At 40.5% G+C, this 16,954-nt stretch overlaps 1 protein-coding gene across 3 annotated transcripts in view; it reads right to left on the reverse strand.

The window, feature by feature from the left end:
* The window catches only part of LOC119647256 (protein spire), a 362,124-nt gene that overhangs the window by 124,648 nt on the left and 220,522 nt on the right, over window positions 1-16,954 (reverse strand). For 2 of the 3 annotated variants that reach the window (XM_038048137.1, XM_038048135.1), the window contains exon 7: window positions 225-254. The exons of the other annotated variant lie outside the window; for it this stretch is intronic. In XM_038048137.1, the coding sequence (XP_037904065.1) occupies window positions 225-254 (30 nt within the window). The remainder of the gene's footprint in view (window positions 1-224; window positions 255-16,954) is intronic. 3 annotated transcript variants of the gene reach the window in all.

Raw genomic sequence — 16,954 nt, forward strand, 5'->3', positions numbered from 1 at the left:
AAACCATCATTCAAAAACTAAGCAAATCCTTGATGAAACTCAGAAAAAAATTCGTGCATTTTGACGAAGGTCGTCTCGTCTATTGAAGAACTTTGAAATTTTTATGGAAATAAAGTAAATGTTCTTTTCATTCATCAACATTAAAACGCATAAAACCAAATATCGCAACTATTTACATGCAGTGGTGTGAATTTAAGTGCCTAATGCACCTGCACTTTACGTACTTGTAATGCTCTCCATATCCTCACTTCTGACTGATTTTATGCGAAAAGAAAATTCAATTTGTAGAGTTTCGCCAGTTTTAATTCATTTTTTGTTACAAAGTTTCGAAATAAAAACGGAAGTAAAAAAGCTAAGATATCGCCGTGATATAAATGCAATACGGGTTTGGAATGCATTTTCGCTTCCGCTGCTGTCCCCTGCAGCAACTGCATTGTTTCCTTTCTCCTTGACAGTAACAATGTAAATTCATTACCATAAACTCCTATCACATATTAGGCCGTTGAACTATAATACATAAGTAATTCATAGAATACTCATTTGCATCATTTTGATAAGTGGAGGTAAACGCGAGGTTTAAAGGTTCAATCACATAAAAGTCCACGAACCATGAAGGCCTTCAATGAAGAATTGAATTTTCAACCCCTCCTCCCACAATACATTCCGCATTATTTTCATTCATTCACGACTGAATTTCCGTATAAGAATGAAGTGCCCATAGAGACATATAGGATGGAAATAGGAATCCAAAATCGAAAAAGAATCAAAGCGAAAAGAAAGTCATCTAACCGTGTAAATAATACAATAAGAAATTCAAATCGGTTTTCCTCCTCTCATCACTCAGCCGGGCTAATAGCATATCACCACTGTCCATTAGAGTCGTAAGTATGTACCCTCGTCATCACTGCCGTCATCATATAATCATAATCATTGCAATGATGCTCGATGATGAAATAATGGAGAGATACGATGATGATATGATAGGAGGAGGATACATAAATGATACCTTGACTGACATTGCTATTATTCCGTTAAAATGGAAAATGCTCGAGGCAGAGTAAAAACTAGCTTGCATTTATAAAGATCAAGTAAAATTAATGCAAGTCGAGGTAGATGCACTGGTGCATGGAGAATTAGAATGAATGCAACAATGTACATAGGACACGCTAGATTAGATGCGCTTTGATGGTAATGTGAGGTGCACCAGTTTTTCAGAAGAATAGTTGGAAAATCCATGCTTGAAGAGTACGCGATAAATTACCAAGAAAAAATGCTTGAGGGCAGATATTTTGCGGTATTTTGCATGTGTATTAAAGACTAAGATAGACAAATCTAATCAACAGCTAATGATATTTTTTACGTTAGATGTGCAAAACGACAACCTGCTAACCTGTTCCGCTGCGGCGGCTTTCATTAAAACGGCTGGCAATAAACGGATTCTCATTGTCTCCGTTTATATTAGATGCCAATCTAGAAATGAGGAACTGGGCCATGACTGAAAAGTCTTTGAAGGCGACTTCAACTCCAGGCACACTCACTGGGGCGACACGGCCATTAACTGTAATGGGAAAACCCTGCTCAAATGGATCCACGACCCTTTCTCGCCTACCAATCTGGTGATGGTCTCGCCGAATTCTCCGTCAAGGCACAGTAGTAGTCAATATATATTAGACTACTTCCTTCGGTCTATAGAAATGAAGCAAAGCTTTCAGGTAATATCATGTGATACCTTACCAGGCATTTCCGACCATTTCGCGGTCAATTTCAAACTGTCCTCACCTTTTTCTATGAAAAAGAGAGTAATGACCACAATTAGGTCTTTCGCCCACACTGACTGGGATAAATTCAGGGCTGAGTTAGCACCAAAACTCAACTTGAAAAAGCTCTCAAATAATCGCAATCTGTCGGACAAAGAAATCGACGAGGCTATTAACTTGGCGTTTGATGCTATTGACACTGCTACACGCAGGAGCTCTAAGCTGATAAAAGTCGATGAGTTTGAGTTCAATTCTCTTCCACATGAGATAATGCTCCACTTGAAAGTTAGGCAGATTTGGAGGCGTAATCTCAAGCGCAAATTTGACGAGCACGGGAATAAAATAAATGCGGAGTATAAAGCATTACTCTCTCGGATTAACTGTCTCAGTACGCTAATCCGTGGTATAGTACGTAGCAAGGAATTGACCCGCAACTTTGTTCTAACCCAAAACAAAGTGCGAGTCTGCAGTGATGGTGAGAAAGCAAAACCACTTGGGGAATTCTTCGAGCGGCAGCTCAACGCAACGCCTCCGAGCAACAGAACGGCTCTCACTAAGACTGTTGATTCAACAGTCAGAGATTTCACTTCTTGGAACTGCTACAGAATCACGTCTTTTTCTGCCCCGAACCCTTCCAACAACCCTACTGCTTCGAGCAAATTTCTGAGTTTATCACAACTCACTGCTATTACCCATAACCTTAACGGTAAGTCAACAAGCCCAGATGGAATTACGAATTTCGTCTTAAAAAATCTTCTAGTAGCCTCCATTAAGTTACTGCTTGCGGTTTTTAATAACTGCATTAATAATGGCTACTTCCCATCCACCTGGAAAATAGCCAAAATTATAGTCATTCGGAAAGGAGGTGTCTCCAGTGAACCTGGTAACTTCAGATGCATTTCACTTCTATATAACCCGGGGAAGCTTTTTGAGAGAGCATGGACCGTAGGGCTGGTCCAAAACTGCAATCTTAACAACATTATTCCAGACCATCAGTTCGGTTTCCGTGCTAAACACGGAACACAGCACGCCTTGAGCTACCTCCACGATACTGTGGCCAGCAGACTTAACGTCAACAACAAAACCACGGTAGCTTGCGCTCTGGATTTAGAAAAGGCCCTTGATTCCGTCTGTATAAACGGGCTAATCTATAAACTGATCAAATACGAATTCCCAATCCCGACGATCAGACTTACCATCAGTTTCTTCGAGGATAGACATTTTTACGTCAGTGTCGGAACCGAGATTTCCGATCTCTTGCCGCTTACTTCTGGGGTGCCGTAGGGATCCATTTCTGGTCCTACCTTATACAACATTTTCACTGCTGATGTCCCCTCCCCTCAGGTCGGTACAGAGCTTATGCAGTATGGCGACGACGCACTCGTCTACTCTTCTAATTTTCGCCCAGACAAGGCAGTTAGCGATATAGAGGATTACATGGTTGACCTCTGCTACTACTATCAGAGCTGGGGTATTAAAATTAACTCAACCAAGACACAAGTCTGCATCTTCAGGAGGAAATCTAGATACTTGGGATCTAGATCCATCCACAGGAAGGCTAAACGCCTGAAACTGGAAATCGGGAATACAATAGTAACAGGGTCGAAATCGATCAAATATCTAGGAATCAATTTTAACGAATTCCTAAGATTTAACGACCATTTTAAACTTTGCAAAAAAGTGGGTCTAAGCACCAAAACTAGGCTAATCCTATATAAGATTCTCATCAGGCCCATCATATGCTACGGAGCTCCTTCGTGGATCACTTGCTTTTCGAAAGGCATGGATAAATGCATGTCTTTCGAACGGCGTGTATTAAGACATTGCACTGGATTGTCTTACAATTGGAAGACTAAGAAGTGCGGCAGGAACACCATAGTATACCGGCGAGCAAATATAGACCCCATTAGAGAATATATTCTCAACATTACGGAGCGGTTTTTCAATAAACTTGAAAACCATCCAAACCCAAAAATTAGAAGACTGCCTGAGCAGGGCAAAACAATCCCACCAGCGACTTTCCTTAGGCCGTGCCAGATACTGAACCCTGACCTAAAATCAATAATCCTGCCCCTTCTTCGACACACGTTGCCTAAAATGAAACAAGTCGGAATACCGGAAGCTCGCGCTTCGGGTATAAAGGTTTTGTGAAGAAGAAGAAATTTAAGAATTTAAGAAATTTCAACGCACATTTTTCTATCCGTATATAGCTACAAATCCAACATACTCCATATTTTTCCAAACTACGAGGCATACGTACATATTACAGCCGCAGATATTACGCTCACCCTAAACAAACAAACTGCCTATTTTCGAATACTGTACACATATAGGCACGTATATAAATTTATCGTACCCATATTTCCGATTTACTTCTAATATCTATCTGCCATTAGCACGCATATACTATATACCTACATACACACATGTCTCGTTGGAATAATTGATATTCATATACAAATGACTAAAAAACTAAAACAAAATAATCCTTTTCCACCCAATTCAAACGAACTAACTTCGTTGTGGTATTGACGAATTGGTATGAGATGATGACGTCATGCAGGTGGTAGAGTGCACGAAATTCACAAAAAATTGTAAAGTTTCACCCCCTATAACTTTGTTAATAATAGTTGGATTTTCTTCAAACTTGACCAAATTGTGCACCATGTTCTTCATACACCTATGCTAAATTTTGTACTTCTGCGATGAACATAAGGGGGGTGCCGGGTTAATTTCTAAAATGTGGAAATATACTATTATTAACTTTATTTGTGCAGATATCGGAACCGGATATATTTTGAGGCCTAGATTTCATAGAGATGCACTTCGGTTGGATAGGTTCTGAGAACGAGACCTGTTACACTTTTTGATGGTCATATTTTGAGCCCTCACTCCCCTATGTTTCACCCAATATCAAATATTGAACCAGTTTCGAAAAGTACTAATTGAGACCTTTCATTTGATACCCCACATGGCTACATTCTATGGAAAACAATTTTGCAGCCTCCTTTCACCTGTATGGGGAGCCCCCCTTAAACTTAACGCAAAATGGCGCCAGTTGCTGCATTTAAAGGGAACGGCAGATCACTTACTCTTACCAATTTTCGTGACAATCGGTCCAGCCGTTTCCGAATAAATCGGGTGTGACAGACAGACAGACGGACAGACAGATATCGAATCGATTCTAATAAGGTTTTGTTTCACACAAAACCTTAAAAATGAATGATGTGGAAGCTAATTCAGGTATGTGGCTCATTTTTCGCCAGTGGAAGCATTCTTTTCATATTGAACTCCAAACTTGATTCAAAAGTTACATTGATACGAAGAATTCACCCTAGACACGGTAAAGCACACATACCGCTTCATAGAAGGCTCCTCACTGACAAGAATATCTAGAAGTTTCCTTACAAAAAGAAGCAAATCAAGGGGACATACTTTCTAGCATCAGATCTCTGTCAACCTAACGCAAACATGTCGTTGAATTCCTAAATGAAACTTAACCTGTACAACCAAGAATGAATGAATTCTTCCAACAACACTCCCGTACAAGTTTTGAAAAATTCAACTAACCGTAAAAACTTGTTAGATTGCACCTTACAGGTCCCGGCACCTGAACATTTCTTCCTACCAGTCAAGATGAAAACAAAACCGGAGCTAGTTGGTGGCGTCGGCATAGTACAAAGATTGTGGACGTTTTCAAAACGCTTTAGGTGAAAAGTGTCGTTAAATTCAAGTATCTGTAGATACTAAGATACTAGACAACGACATCGATGCTGGCACGATCATCACATGAATAAAATGCATTGGGTTTTAATTGAGCGCGTACCTCGAGATCCGCACGAATGAAGTAGTACTCGCAGGCAATAGTCTCGAGGAAGAATGTAATTGGAAGCTGTAAAAACAAGGCGCATTCAGAAGTTGTCTCCGCGATGGACACAGCTGTAAGTTATGCTACCGCAGAATGCTGCTATCACGACGCGCAGGAGGAGACTTCACGCTGCTTTCCAATGACAACAATGTTGTGCATTTTCTTGACCGAATCGGGAAACTATTAAATGATTATTTAGTGAAAGGCATTCCTTGAATTCTGGCGGTGGCAGGAATTGCTACTGAATTAGTGGCTTGAAATTGATCATTTCCTTCATTTCCCATAAATGTGGGAAACTGTCAGTCTGTGTGGTTAATGAATTTTAGAAGAAAATAGAATCATTTGTGGACTCATCAAGATTCAAGAATTCTGACATCAATCTTTTCAGAATGTACTGGTCTGAATCACTGAGAAAAATTTGGATATAACGGGGAAAGATGCCATGAAATTCTAGGAACAGGCAGTGGCACTGTTAACTATCATTATACTAAGTGCAAAGAACTGGTCACAAAACTTGTGAATTTCGACATTGTTCGGCTACGAGTATCCAGGTCAATTGGAATCCCGCGATTCCACGAAGGAATCGTGAGGGCTATGGAAGCCGAAAGAGCAGGATCGAGTAAGGAGGCGACCTGCTGTCCCTTGAGGAGACACTGGACAATGTAGACCTACAAAATTCTAAGGCCCAAGGCGCACAGTGAGACAGAGATCATAGCACCATATCGTAGGAAGAGGATACTCCGACATTGAAGAAGAGTATTAATGCAGCCAATATCCAGCGCTAAGGGAGCTCATGTAAGCCTATTCCATGCAAAAGTTACATCTGCCGTAATTGCAATGGAATTTCCAAAGATGACATTGGAATAGCGCTAGCTCAAGAATCCTGAGCATACTTTCGGGCAAATTTGAGGTCTTCAAAGAAGAAGTATGCAGTTCATTTGGAACTCCTCTTCTGAAAATCCAAGAGTTTGCATTATTTATAAATCCGAATTAAAATACATTGTCTTCTTTTTCTTCAGCCTTTGTCCCGTTCACAAACAGGGTCGGCTCGACGTGATTGGTTTCGCCATTTAGCTCTATCGAATGCCTGATTTGGGTGAAATATCGAGGCTTTTAAATCCCCATCCAGCGTATCGGCCTGCCTTTTGGTCGTTTACCATCGACTTCGATGTTCAGACCAATCTTGGCAAGTGAATTCTTGTTTGCACGAATTACATGACCATATCATCGAAGACGCCTCTCACGCAATTTTTCCACGATCGGTGCAACCCCATAACGATTGCAGATATCCTTATTTCGGATGTGATCAAAACGTGTCACTCCACCAGTCCAACGCAACATCTTCGTCTTCATTACCGCAAGACACCCTTCATTGTCTTTTAGAGTCGGCCAACACTCAGAACCATAGAGAGCGACAGGACGGACGATATTGCGGTAAATTTTAGATTTGAGACGTTCGCTGATCCGTCGATCACAAAGAACAGCAGTTGTGGAACGCCCCTTCATCCAGGTGAAGTAATTTCATAGTGCAGTTCTCCATTAGCGTTATGAAATTGTTTCACGCATTAACGCAACCTGGATGAAGTGGCGTTCCACAACTAGTGTTCTTTGTGATCAAATTAAAACACCTGGTGTATACATATAAAACGTTCTTTCTTTCTCACGGAGATCACGGAGGACAGTCCCATGTCCAAGTTCCATTTAAAGAACTCCAGAGGCAGTTGTGGTGTTGGGCTACTTACCCAAAGACGACACCCGGATTCCTGCGGAACAAATCGTTAGACTGGTGAAGTACTGCGAGGGGAAGGCGATACAATTTTGCTTTTACTAAAATTCTAACGGAAACAATGAGGTCTAGGGAAGCAGTGACATCAATCAAAAGGGTGAGCACCTTCTTGAATTTATCTTTAACAATAGGTTAGAAGTATACAATACAGGCATCCAACATTTATGACTAGTACAAGACAAGAGGTGAATTTCGAAGGATCACAGAATAACAAGATCCGACTTTGAAGGTAATATGTTAGAGTAATAGAGAAAGTAGCAAGGAGTCCCAGGAGAACATATTACAGTTCCTTTGCAAAGCATCTGAGCAATAATATCGCTCATCTGGAGGTAAGCAGTGATATCGGGGATTGTGATGGAAGACCTCAATAAAGTTTCATTGACGAATATGTGGGGCAGTATAGCCTTTTGGCACACACATAGGCAACCGACCAGTTGACCAGAAGAAACGTAGAAACGCCACTTTACAGATCTGAACCCCTCTGCTGCACCGAGATTGACTAAAGTGTATACTCAGTGGAAGATTATTTACATCGCATCAAAAAGGCTCATAAGAAATCATAGTGGAAATACTCACGGGTCTTTGTAGATCAACCTACCACTTAAGGAAGCTGGGGATACCTCTGGACACTGTCTGTGAGTTCTGTGGGGAGGCCGATGAGACTTCCATACATATTATAGGGCAAAGTCTGGCACTAAATACAAGATGTTAAGCTGAAAAACTTATAAGTAAGAAGCATACTAAAATGCCCGTCAGTTATAGGATCACATCGACATATTACACTATTAGCATGAAAACGGTACAATACCTATTTTAGGACCATCATTTCTCTCGATATACCACTGCCTTGGAAGTTGGTTTCTGACAAGATATTCATTGTAAAAATCTAGTCAGAATTCAGAAGCATCGTAGTACAGAATTTTATAGCAATAAATATCAAATTTATTAACTAAGCAAGACTTTAGGGTTTTGTGGGTATAAATAGTCCACATATTGTATTATGACCACAAAAAGAATCAGTTGCCGCCACGTCTTTGACATGTGAGAAAAAATTCTTGTTTTATACAAGATACCTAGCAAGTTGGCCAATGATACTGAACCAAATTTTGTTTAGGGACAACTTGCGAGAGGAGCGATGATATGGTCATCTAATTCCCGCTAACGAGAATTCACTTGCCAAGATTGGTCTGAACATCGAAGTCGATGGTAAGTGACCAAAAGGCCGGCCGAAGTAACGGTGGCTTGATTCGCTGGATGGCGATTTTAAGGCCTAGCGACTACATCCATATCTGGCCTTTGATAAAATAAAGTACGCAACCGATCACGACGAGCCGACTCTGCTTGTGAACGGGACAACCAACACAATGAGGTTCTGCATTCGTGCAAAACTACTATGATTAAAGAGTACTATCGGGAGGATCCATGTTAATTCCATGATCCATTGACGTGCAAATGGCCCGACCTGTGCAGAAATGGTAGTTAGCAAGCCCATTGTCAGAACGCACTCGTTTGTTTGTCATACATAGTTCAAAAGTTTTTTGGCCAAACACAACGCACCTATTGTTAGCTAATCTTGCTACTCTTTTGATTTCATTTTCTGCAATTTCTGGCTTTCCACCAAGTTGAAAATGCCACAGAAGACAGATACGCAGAAGGACAATCTGTGAATTATACCTAAAAGAGAAGGAGGATTTCCAGCGTTACCATCTGCGGTTGGAGAAATTCACCGAACCTTGAGGGAAGTATTTTAAAGGGGCTTAAACTTTAAAAATTCCATTTCAGTAAATGAGGATTTTTTGAATAAAATCGTGTATTCTTTTTGGGCGGACCTCGTGTTAAGTGTTATTTTTTTACCGTCTCATATTCAATCATTCATCATTATTATTATCACAGTTAATGCTTTGCAAGTGATAAGTCTGTAACAGTGAAACAAAAAAAAATTCACTTCATTGTTTGATTTTTATGATTTAGCTTTTAAAATTTGACTGTTTGCACTTTTTCGTGTACAGGATTCGGGAAGATGCAACAGTAACAGTTTTTGGCCAAGTTACTAACGTAGCTTTGTTCCGTAAATAGTGACCCTAAGAGTAGAGAAAAGCCTTTCATTCGCTACCCTTGTCTATGTTGTGTCAATTTTACCGCAAATGAGAGTAACTTTTTGTCTTTACGATCAGGTTTCAATAAAAAACAACCTACCCTAAGAAAAAAATAATATGGACGGACATCTTAAAACTTAAAAACTATGATAAAACGAGTCTTCAGGATGATCCTGATGCTAAAAAGGACTATTGTCAAGAGTGGCAAACCATCTAAATGCAATAAAAGATAGCACAAAAACAGCTCACTTCGGGACACGCCTAGAAGCCAAAAGTACTCGACTTTTCTACCAAAATGATATTAGCCGTCTTCCCATCCTACGTAGATTGTGAGCTATTCAACAAGTTGGTTAATATACCATTTATAGAATTATGCCGCCATATTTTTCAGTTTCGATCTCCTTGTTTTACCTTTTCATAGGTTGAAAAAAAATGTTCGTCCATGTCAGCCTTAGAGACGGTAAATCAAATCATGATGAGTGCAAAAACGACTTGAAGGGTTGCCCAGGGGCTAACGAACTTTATCGTGTTATAAGTAGAGGGAGGGGGGGGGGGGCATTGTCTTTCAGTAAGAACACTACCTTCATGAAAATTCCCCCCTTTTTTAAGGTTTTGTGTAAACACAAAATCTTATTAAAATCGATTTACCGTCTGTCTGTCTGTCTGTCTGTCTGTCTGTCCGTCACACGCATTTTTCTCGGAAACGGTTACAGCGATTGACACCAAATTTGGTAAAAAGGTGGGAACTGTGAACGCTCACGCATACAGTGAGTTACATCCTCTTACGTCGAATTTAAGGGGGAGTCCCCATACATGCAAAAGGGGGGTGTAATTTTTTTTTTCATCAAAAATAGTCATGTGGGATATCAAATTAAAGGTCTCAGTTAGTACTTTTCGAAAACGGTCTTAGTTTTGACATTTATTGGAAAGGTGGGGAGTGCGGGGGGTTGAAAGTGACCATTCTTTTACGGGGGCTATTCTCAGAAACTACCCAACCGAAAAATCTGAAAAAAATCAAGAGGCTACCACTATATGGTGCCTGGGCTCCGAAATACCTTCCACACTGATATCTGCACAAATAAAGTTAATAATAGTAAATTACTATAATTTTTAGTAATTCGCTGCAAAACCCCCCTTAAGTTCATGCTAGGACCACGAAATTTCGCAACAATATAGGGTGTAACATAGAGCATGATGTTACCAAGTTTGGTGGAAATCGCGCTATTGCTAACAAAGTTATAATACGTCAAAGTTGTCGCTTATTTGCAAATTCAAGGCTATAAATGTCAATATCATCCGAAAGTGGATATTCTCACACAATATTGTATATGCATATATTACGTGCTACGTACTAAGAAATACACAAAACCTTTCGTACCTGAAGCGTCCAGCTTCCGGTTTCCCGACTTGTTTAAGAGTTTCACACAAATCTTTTTGAGGCGTGGAATGATCCTTCTTCGGCTCCAAAACACAGTGCGTAAAATTTCTCTGCCCGAAATTGAAGTCATGCTTTTTTTTGTAGATGAAGAAATGGTATGCCGCCACTCAGATGACTGCCCCTTTTTGTGAGTAGTGCAATAAGCCAACCAGATTTCATCTCCAATTACAATCGGGTTTTCTGAAAATTTCTGCTGATCTTGTGTACAACTTCCGGGATTCTAGCATTACTGAAATTATTTCGTGTCAAAGTTACCAACGCCAATAGCGCGTCTTCATGAACAATTTGTCAAATTTTCGCATCAACTCATCGGTGGAAGGCTTTTTACATCTCTGGTCGTTATGAACAGATGGAATGCTAATAAAACTTGCGAAAGTATTTGAACACGTTCGTTCGGTTCATAAGATCGTCAACACGGACAGATTTGACCTTTGAACGAAATTGAGTCGATGTTTTGCTTTCAGCTAGAAGGAGCCTGATGACAGCACGCACTGGAATTCCCTGGAAGGATTTCTTATAGTCATATTTCAACAAGGTCCTGCTCGTTCTTTTCAGTACTACTCCACTAACACAAATTGTCGATAATTTTGAAAAGCAATTCTCACAATACAAGAGGGTAACAAGTTCTCTTGCGTTTTGAGCGGACCTCTTATAGTAATGAACACCCCGCAGCTGGAGATAATTCCCCACTTTACGTCACCATCAAAAGCGGAACGAATATATCTATTTGAGATGGAAGATAGCTCTAGAGGGACGCGACACAACCTTCCGATGAATAGTTCAGTATAACAATATCTGGAGGCTAATTTCAAAGTACTCTGCAAAAAGGTTCGATTGAAGATAACTTAAGTTCACATTTCAGTGTATAATAATTCTTTAGTTATTTTTCCTCCGCCACATTTAAAACATGAACATACATAGATGCGGTTTTTTTCGACAACTTAAAGAACCTGAGAGGGAAATTCTGGAAAAAGAGAGAGCAAACAATTGATAAAACCATTTTCCCTAATTTACTTAACGAAATATTCCAAAAACTAAAGCCGAAAAAGTGCAACCTCTCCAAAAAACTGCTGTCCTGACAAAATATAGGAGAATATTTGGGAAATACAAGAAACAGGTTGCGGAAGGAAGCACCTAGAAAACGAAGGAAAAAATTGAAGAAAATTATACATAATACAGACAAGGAGATCAATATTCAGGATGGCCGGTAGCATGAGTGAGGCGGGGAGCTGCCTAAATCGAAGGAAGATTGATATCCTTTCTAGGAGGTATCCCGAATTACTGATACCAAGGGATAACATGGCAACGAGGTTTCACTTCGATAAGAAGTTTGAAACACGTTGGAGTAACAAGGCAAACTGGGAGAGCGTGGCTGCGACATACGGCTTAAACCAGCAACTGATTACTTGGTACACTGACGGATCCCTCACAGCAGAGGGAGCGGGTGCCGGTGTCATTGGTCCAAGGAAAATGTACTTTGAGCCAATGGGCAGGTACACTAGCATATTCCAGGCGGAAATTTACGCCATAGACAAATGTGCCTCCTTTAATCTGCAAAGGAACTACAGGGGGCAGAACATAGCTATTCTCACCGATAGCCAAGCAGTGATCAAGGCACTTAGGTCCAACCAGGTGAACTCTAAACTGGTATGGGAATGCCTTGAGAGACTGAATACACTCGGCTCGTCCAACAAGGTCTGGATACTTTGGGTTCCAGGCGATGCTGGGCTGGAAGGCAATGAGGCAGCGGATGAACTAGCCAAGAAGGGAGCAGGGATGCCTTTATACGGGCCAGAACCCTTCTGTGGAATCGGAAACGGTTTCATGGCTATAAATCTAAGAAACGAAGAAAAACGGTTGAGGGAACTACATTGGGCGGGCCTACCAGGGATGGAGCAGTCCAGGGTGCTTATTGGGGGATACGAACCCATGCGCACAAAGGATTGCTTAAACCTCACCAAAAAGAACCTCCGAATCATAGTGGGAATTCTCACTGGTCATTGTCAGCTGAACTACCACCTAGGGAAGCTAGGGATATCTACGGACACTGCCTGCAGGTTCTGTGAGGAGGAGGACGAAATCTCTATGCACGTCCTGGGACAGTGTCCAGCACTTGTGCAAAGTAGGCCGATACATCTGGGAGAACACTTAATACCAGATGCAAAGCTGAAACTTCTGGAAGTGGGGAACATACTAAAGTTCCTAACGGTTACTGGCCTGCTTGAGATACTATGATCAACAGGTACACTATAACCAGTAAAAGGGGCACAATAGTTCTTCAAGGACGCGGTGCGACTTTCCCTTAACAGAATAATAATAATACATAATTTACAGAAAGGGAACGTACTTTTCCTGATTCACACTTAGTGCAGAGGGAGTGATTGACGAATTAATTGATGCAGGCGTCTCAGCTCGTGAAAAACCAGGAAAACATGAAAAAATAAAAGAACCAATAAAAGCCACCTAGATTGCTGTTGAGTGTGATCGTATATTGTGTCTAGGAAGTGTACTGTATCCGATGACGATATGGTCGTAGAGAGATTACGAGGGGGTCTCTTGGCTGGTATGGTCATATAATTCGCACTGACGAGAAGTTCCTAAGCAAGATTGGTCTGAACATTGAAGTAGCGGTATATTGATACGCTGAATGGCCATTTAAGAGCCTCTCGACTCCACTCGGACCAAGCTTATGGTCGAGAAAGGTGACGAAAATGACCTAGACGAATCGACCGCTAGGTTCCCGAGATATCGGCATTTGCAAGACCAATAAATTAAGACTAGCGAATATAAAAAACAAGTTTTTATTATTTCAAATGTTAACCTATTTCCGAAAATAGGTCAAAATCCATCTATGAACCAAATCTCCATTATATGTTGACTAATAAATAGATTTACAATACATTTGCTCTGGAAAAATCAAATTGTAAAAAGAGCTGGGCAGAATTTTATTACACTTTTCTTTCCTATATTACGCACTTATGTGCAACCCAAATAAGCAAAATCTAGACAGAAATATCAGATGTTTGAATCATGAACTGAAATAGATAAGAAAGTGTGTTAATTCATTTAACGTTCAAGATAACATCAACATGAGTAAGTGCCAAGATAGAGAGATATAAAAGCTGCCTAATTTTTAATTGAATTAAAAACATCGGTCAAATTCATGGCAAACTGATTAGAAGCACTAGCTCGCACTATCAATTGTTCGATAAGGCAATGGGAAGAAGAATAAGAACGTCCTGAAAAAAATGAAATCTTTTGCTTATAATGGACGTGACACTTTGAGACAGGTAGGAAGCTCTCATGATCTAATGATTTAATTGCTATGTATTACCGAATCTTATGCTCTTTAGACATCAAAAGAGTTTGTGACAAGCTTTCTTTCGATATTTCACTATTGAAACCAAATGAAGGATAGCTTCTTAATATGCTGGCTTGGTAGGCGCTCACAACATCTGACATTTGACATAGATCTGATTTCAGTAACATATATCCAAAGTTTCATTTAGAGACTCTGTGATACATTAGAACCACGTGCTTCCTATAAAAACCAAGCTTTTTTGGAAAACTACGACTTGAGTCATTGACCTCACACGCCATGCTTGACAGTTTAGCGCAATACCTTAACTTTTAGTCCATGCGGCTGGGTTGGCTGTTGCCAACTAAAACTATACTAATTTCGACTTTGATCTTTCAGATCCGTTTGCACGGCGTGCTTAGCACGCTTCCCGGCAGCGTTTTTCAACGCATACTTCTTTCCCATTCTGCTAGCCAGCATGAGAAAATGAGCGGCGTCCTCAGCACTGGTACCGTAAGTTGTGTCCAAACATTTTAAAATTCATATGTCGTAAGCTTGACACGATTTGTCGATGTCAACACACAAGCCTTACAGATCTCGATGCTCATCCTGCCAAGACATAGAGGGAAATCTGATTTCCGACAGAATGGGCATATTGGAGCGATGGGTTGAGTACTTTGATGAACTACTGAACAACCAGAACATCGACGAGTTGGAGGTCCCGGACAAATACTACCACCACCAAGTATAGAAGAAACAGTCAGTGCAATTCATCGACTTCAAAATCATAAGTCACCAGGAGCCGACGGAATTAGTTAAATATGGAGGAAACTAATTATACCAAGTGGTTCATCAACTTGTGCTCAAGGTGTCGGACAATGAATCAATGCCTGACGACTGGCAAGGAGGCATTATCTCTCCCAGAGACAAAAAGGGAGATATCACACAGTGCAGCAGTTATAGAGGTATCACGTTGCTGAGTACCATCTATAAGATATTCTCCGTTATCTTGCTGGGCCAGATAACCCCATACGTCCAGAACATCATTGGCCCATACCAAAGAGGCTTCACAAAAGCCAAATCAGCGGCAGATCAGATTTCCTCTCTGCAGCAAGCGATGGAAAAACTGTTGGAATATGGACATCAGTTGCACCATCTTTTCATCGACTTTAAATCCGTCTATGATAGTATAGCCAGGGTAAAACTGTACACGGCCATGAGGGAATTCGGTATCTCGACGAAATTGATAAGACTGGCTAGGTTGACCCTGACCAATGTGCGAAGTCAGATAAAAGCTTTAGGATCACTTTCAAGACTATTCGACATCAAACGACAAGGGGATGCCCTATCATGCGTCCTCTTTAACCTGGGTCCTGAAGAAAGTGATCCGTGATGGTGAGGTAAATGCAACGGGTACGATCCTCTTTAAGTCCACTCAACTACTGGTCTACAAGATGTACAAACTGCCTTCAGCCAGATCGAGGAGGCGGTGCGAGATCTTGGGCTGCAGATTAATGCAAGACAAAATATATAGGTGCAACGTCAGCACCAGAAACCAACCAACCAACAACATCAAATCACACTGGTCAAACGGGAAGAGTAAAGATAGGAGGGTACAACTTTGAGATCGTTGATAATTTCTCCTATCTAGGGTCGAAAATCAACCCGGAAAGACAATAAGAGCAATATCCATAGTAGAAAAAGAAGACGGGCAGACCCTGGCTGAGAAGAAACGATGGCGTAGGTCAGGACGCCAGACAGCTTTTAGGGATATCGAATTGGTGGACTGGCGCAAAACCGGGATTTTTGGAGTTCCTTATTAAGTTGGTTGTTGCGCCGTTTATGATGATGAAACACAGACAAGAGAATGATGGCATCACAGTGATTAAAAGGGTGGTCGGTAAATTGCGTGCTCACTACTGGTATGCTCGTATGAATCAAAATTCCTTGCTGATATAAGTGTCGGAAGGGAGAAGGGTGAGGCTTACTTCGAGTAACTGGCTGTCTCATGCAATTAAAATTCACGTGCCATTCGGATTACACTTTAATTCCTTCATAGCGATGACGCATTTATTCCTTTAAATACAATAGATATCACTTGTTGCATGTGAGGAGGGTTCACAGTTCCAGAATTTCTACCAAATTTCGTGTCAATAGGTATAATCGTTGTCGAGAAAAGATACGCAGCCAATAACCATTTTGCTTTCCATAAACGCTTAAAAAGACATCACGTGAATTTTACATAAAACAAATTGTATCTTTTATAAAATGAGACACGAGAAATCTTTCATTAATTAAATATCTAAAGGCCATGCTGGACAAAAAGCTGACGAACGTTTTTGCGGATAATTTTGTCGTTCCTTTGTCAACTATTACTTCCAATTCGAAAAATACGAACAAAACCAAAAATGTTGGCATCTTATATGTACGTAATCCTGTATCAGAATATCTTAATTATTTTCTTCCTGCAATTTGAGCACTTGCAATAAAAGTAGTAGAAAAATAAAATCGTCAGATTGTTCGACCTAAGTTCGTCAATACTTCAAGGTACAGTGACCTTTAAGTTTATATCTTGCTTACAAAGATATCTCCTAGCAACTTTTCCCCTATTTTTATCAGTTCTGAAAAACAATGTTCGGAATGTTGTACCCTAGATCAAACCGACAACAAAGCGTTACAATCTTTATCACTCTAATTACGATCGAATCTTT

The sequence above is a fragment of the Hermetia illucens genome, chromosome 1, assembly GCF_905115235.1.
Source record: "Hermetia illucens chromosome 1, iHerIll2.2.curated.20191125, whole genome shotgun sequence".
NCBI lineage: Eukaryota > Metazoa > Arthropoda > Insecta > Diptera > Stratiomyidae > Hermetia > Hermetia illucens.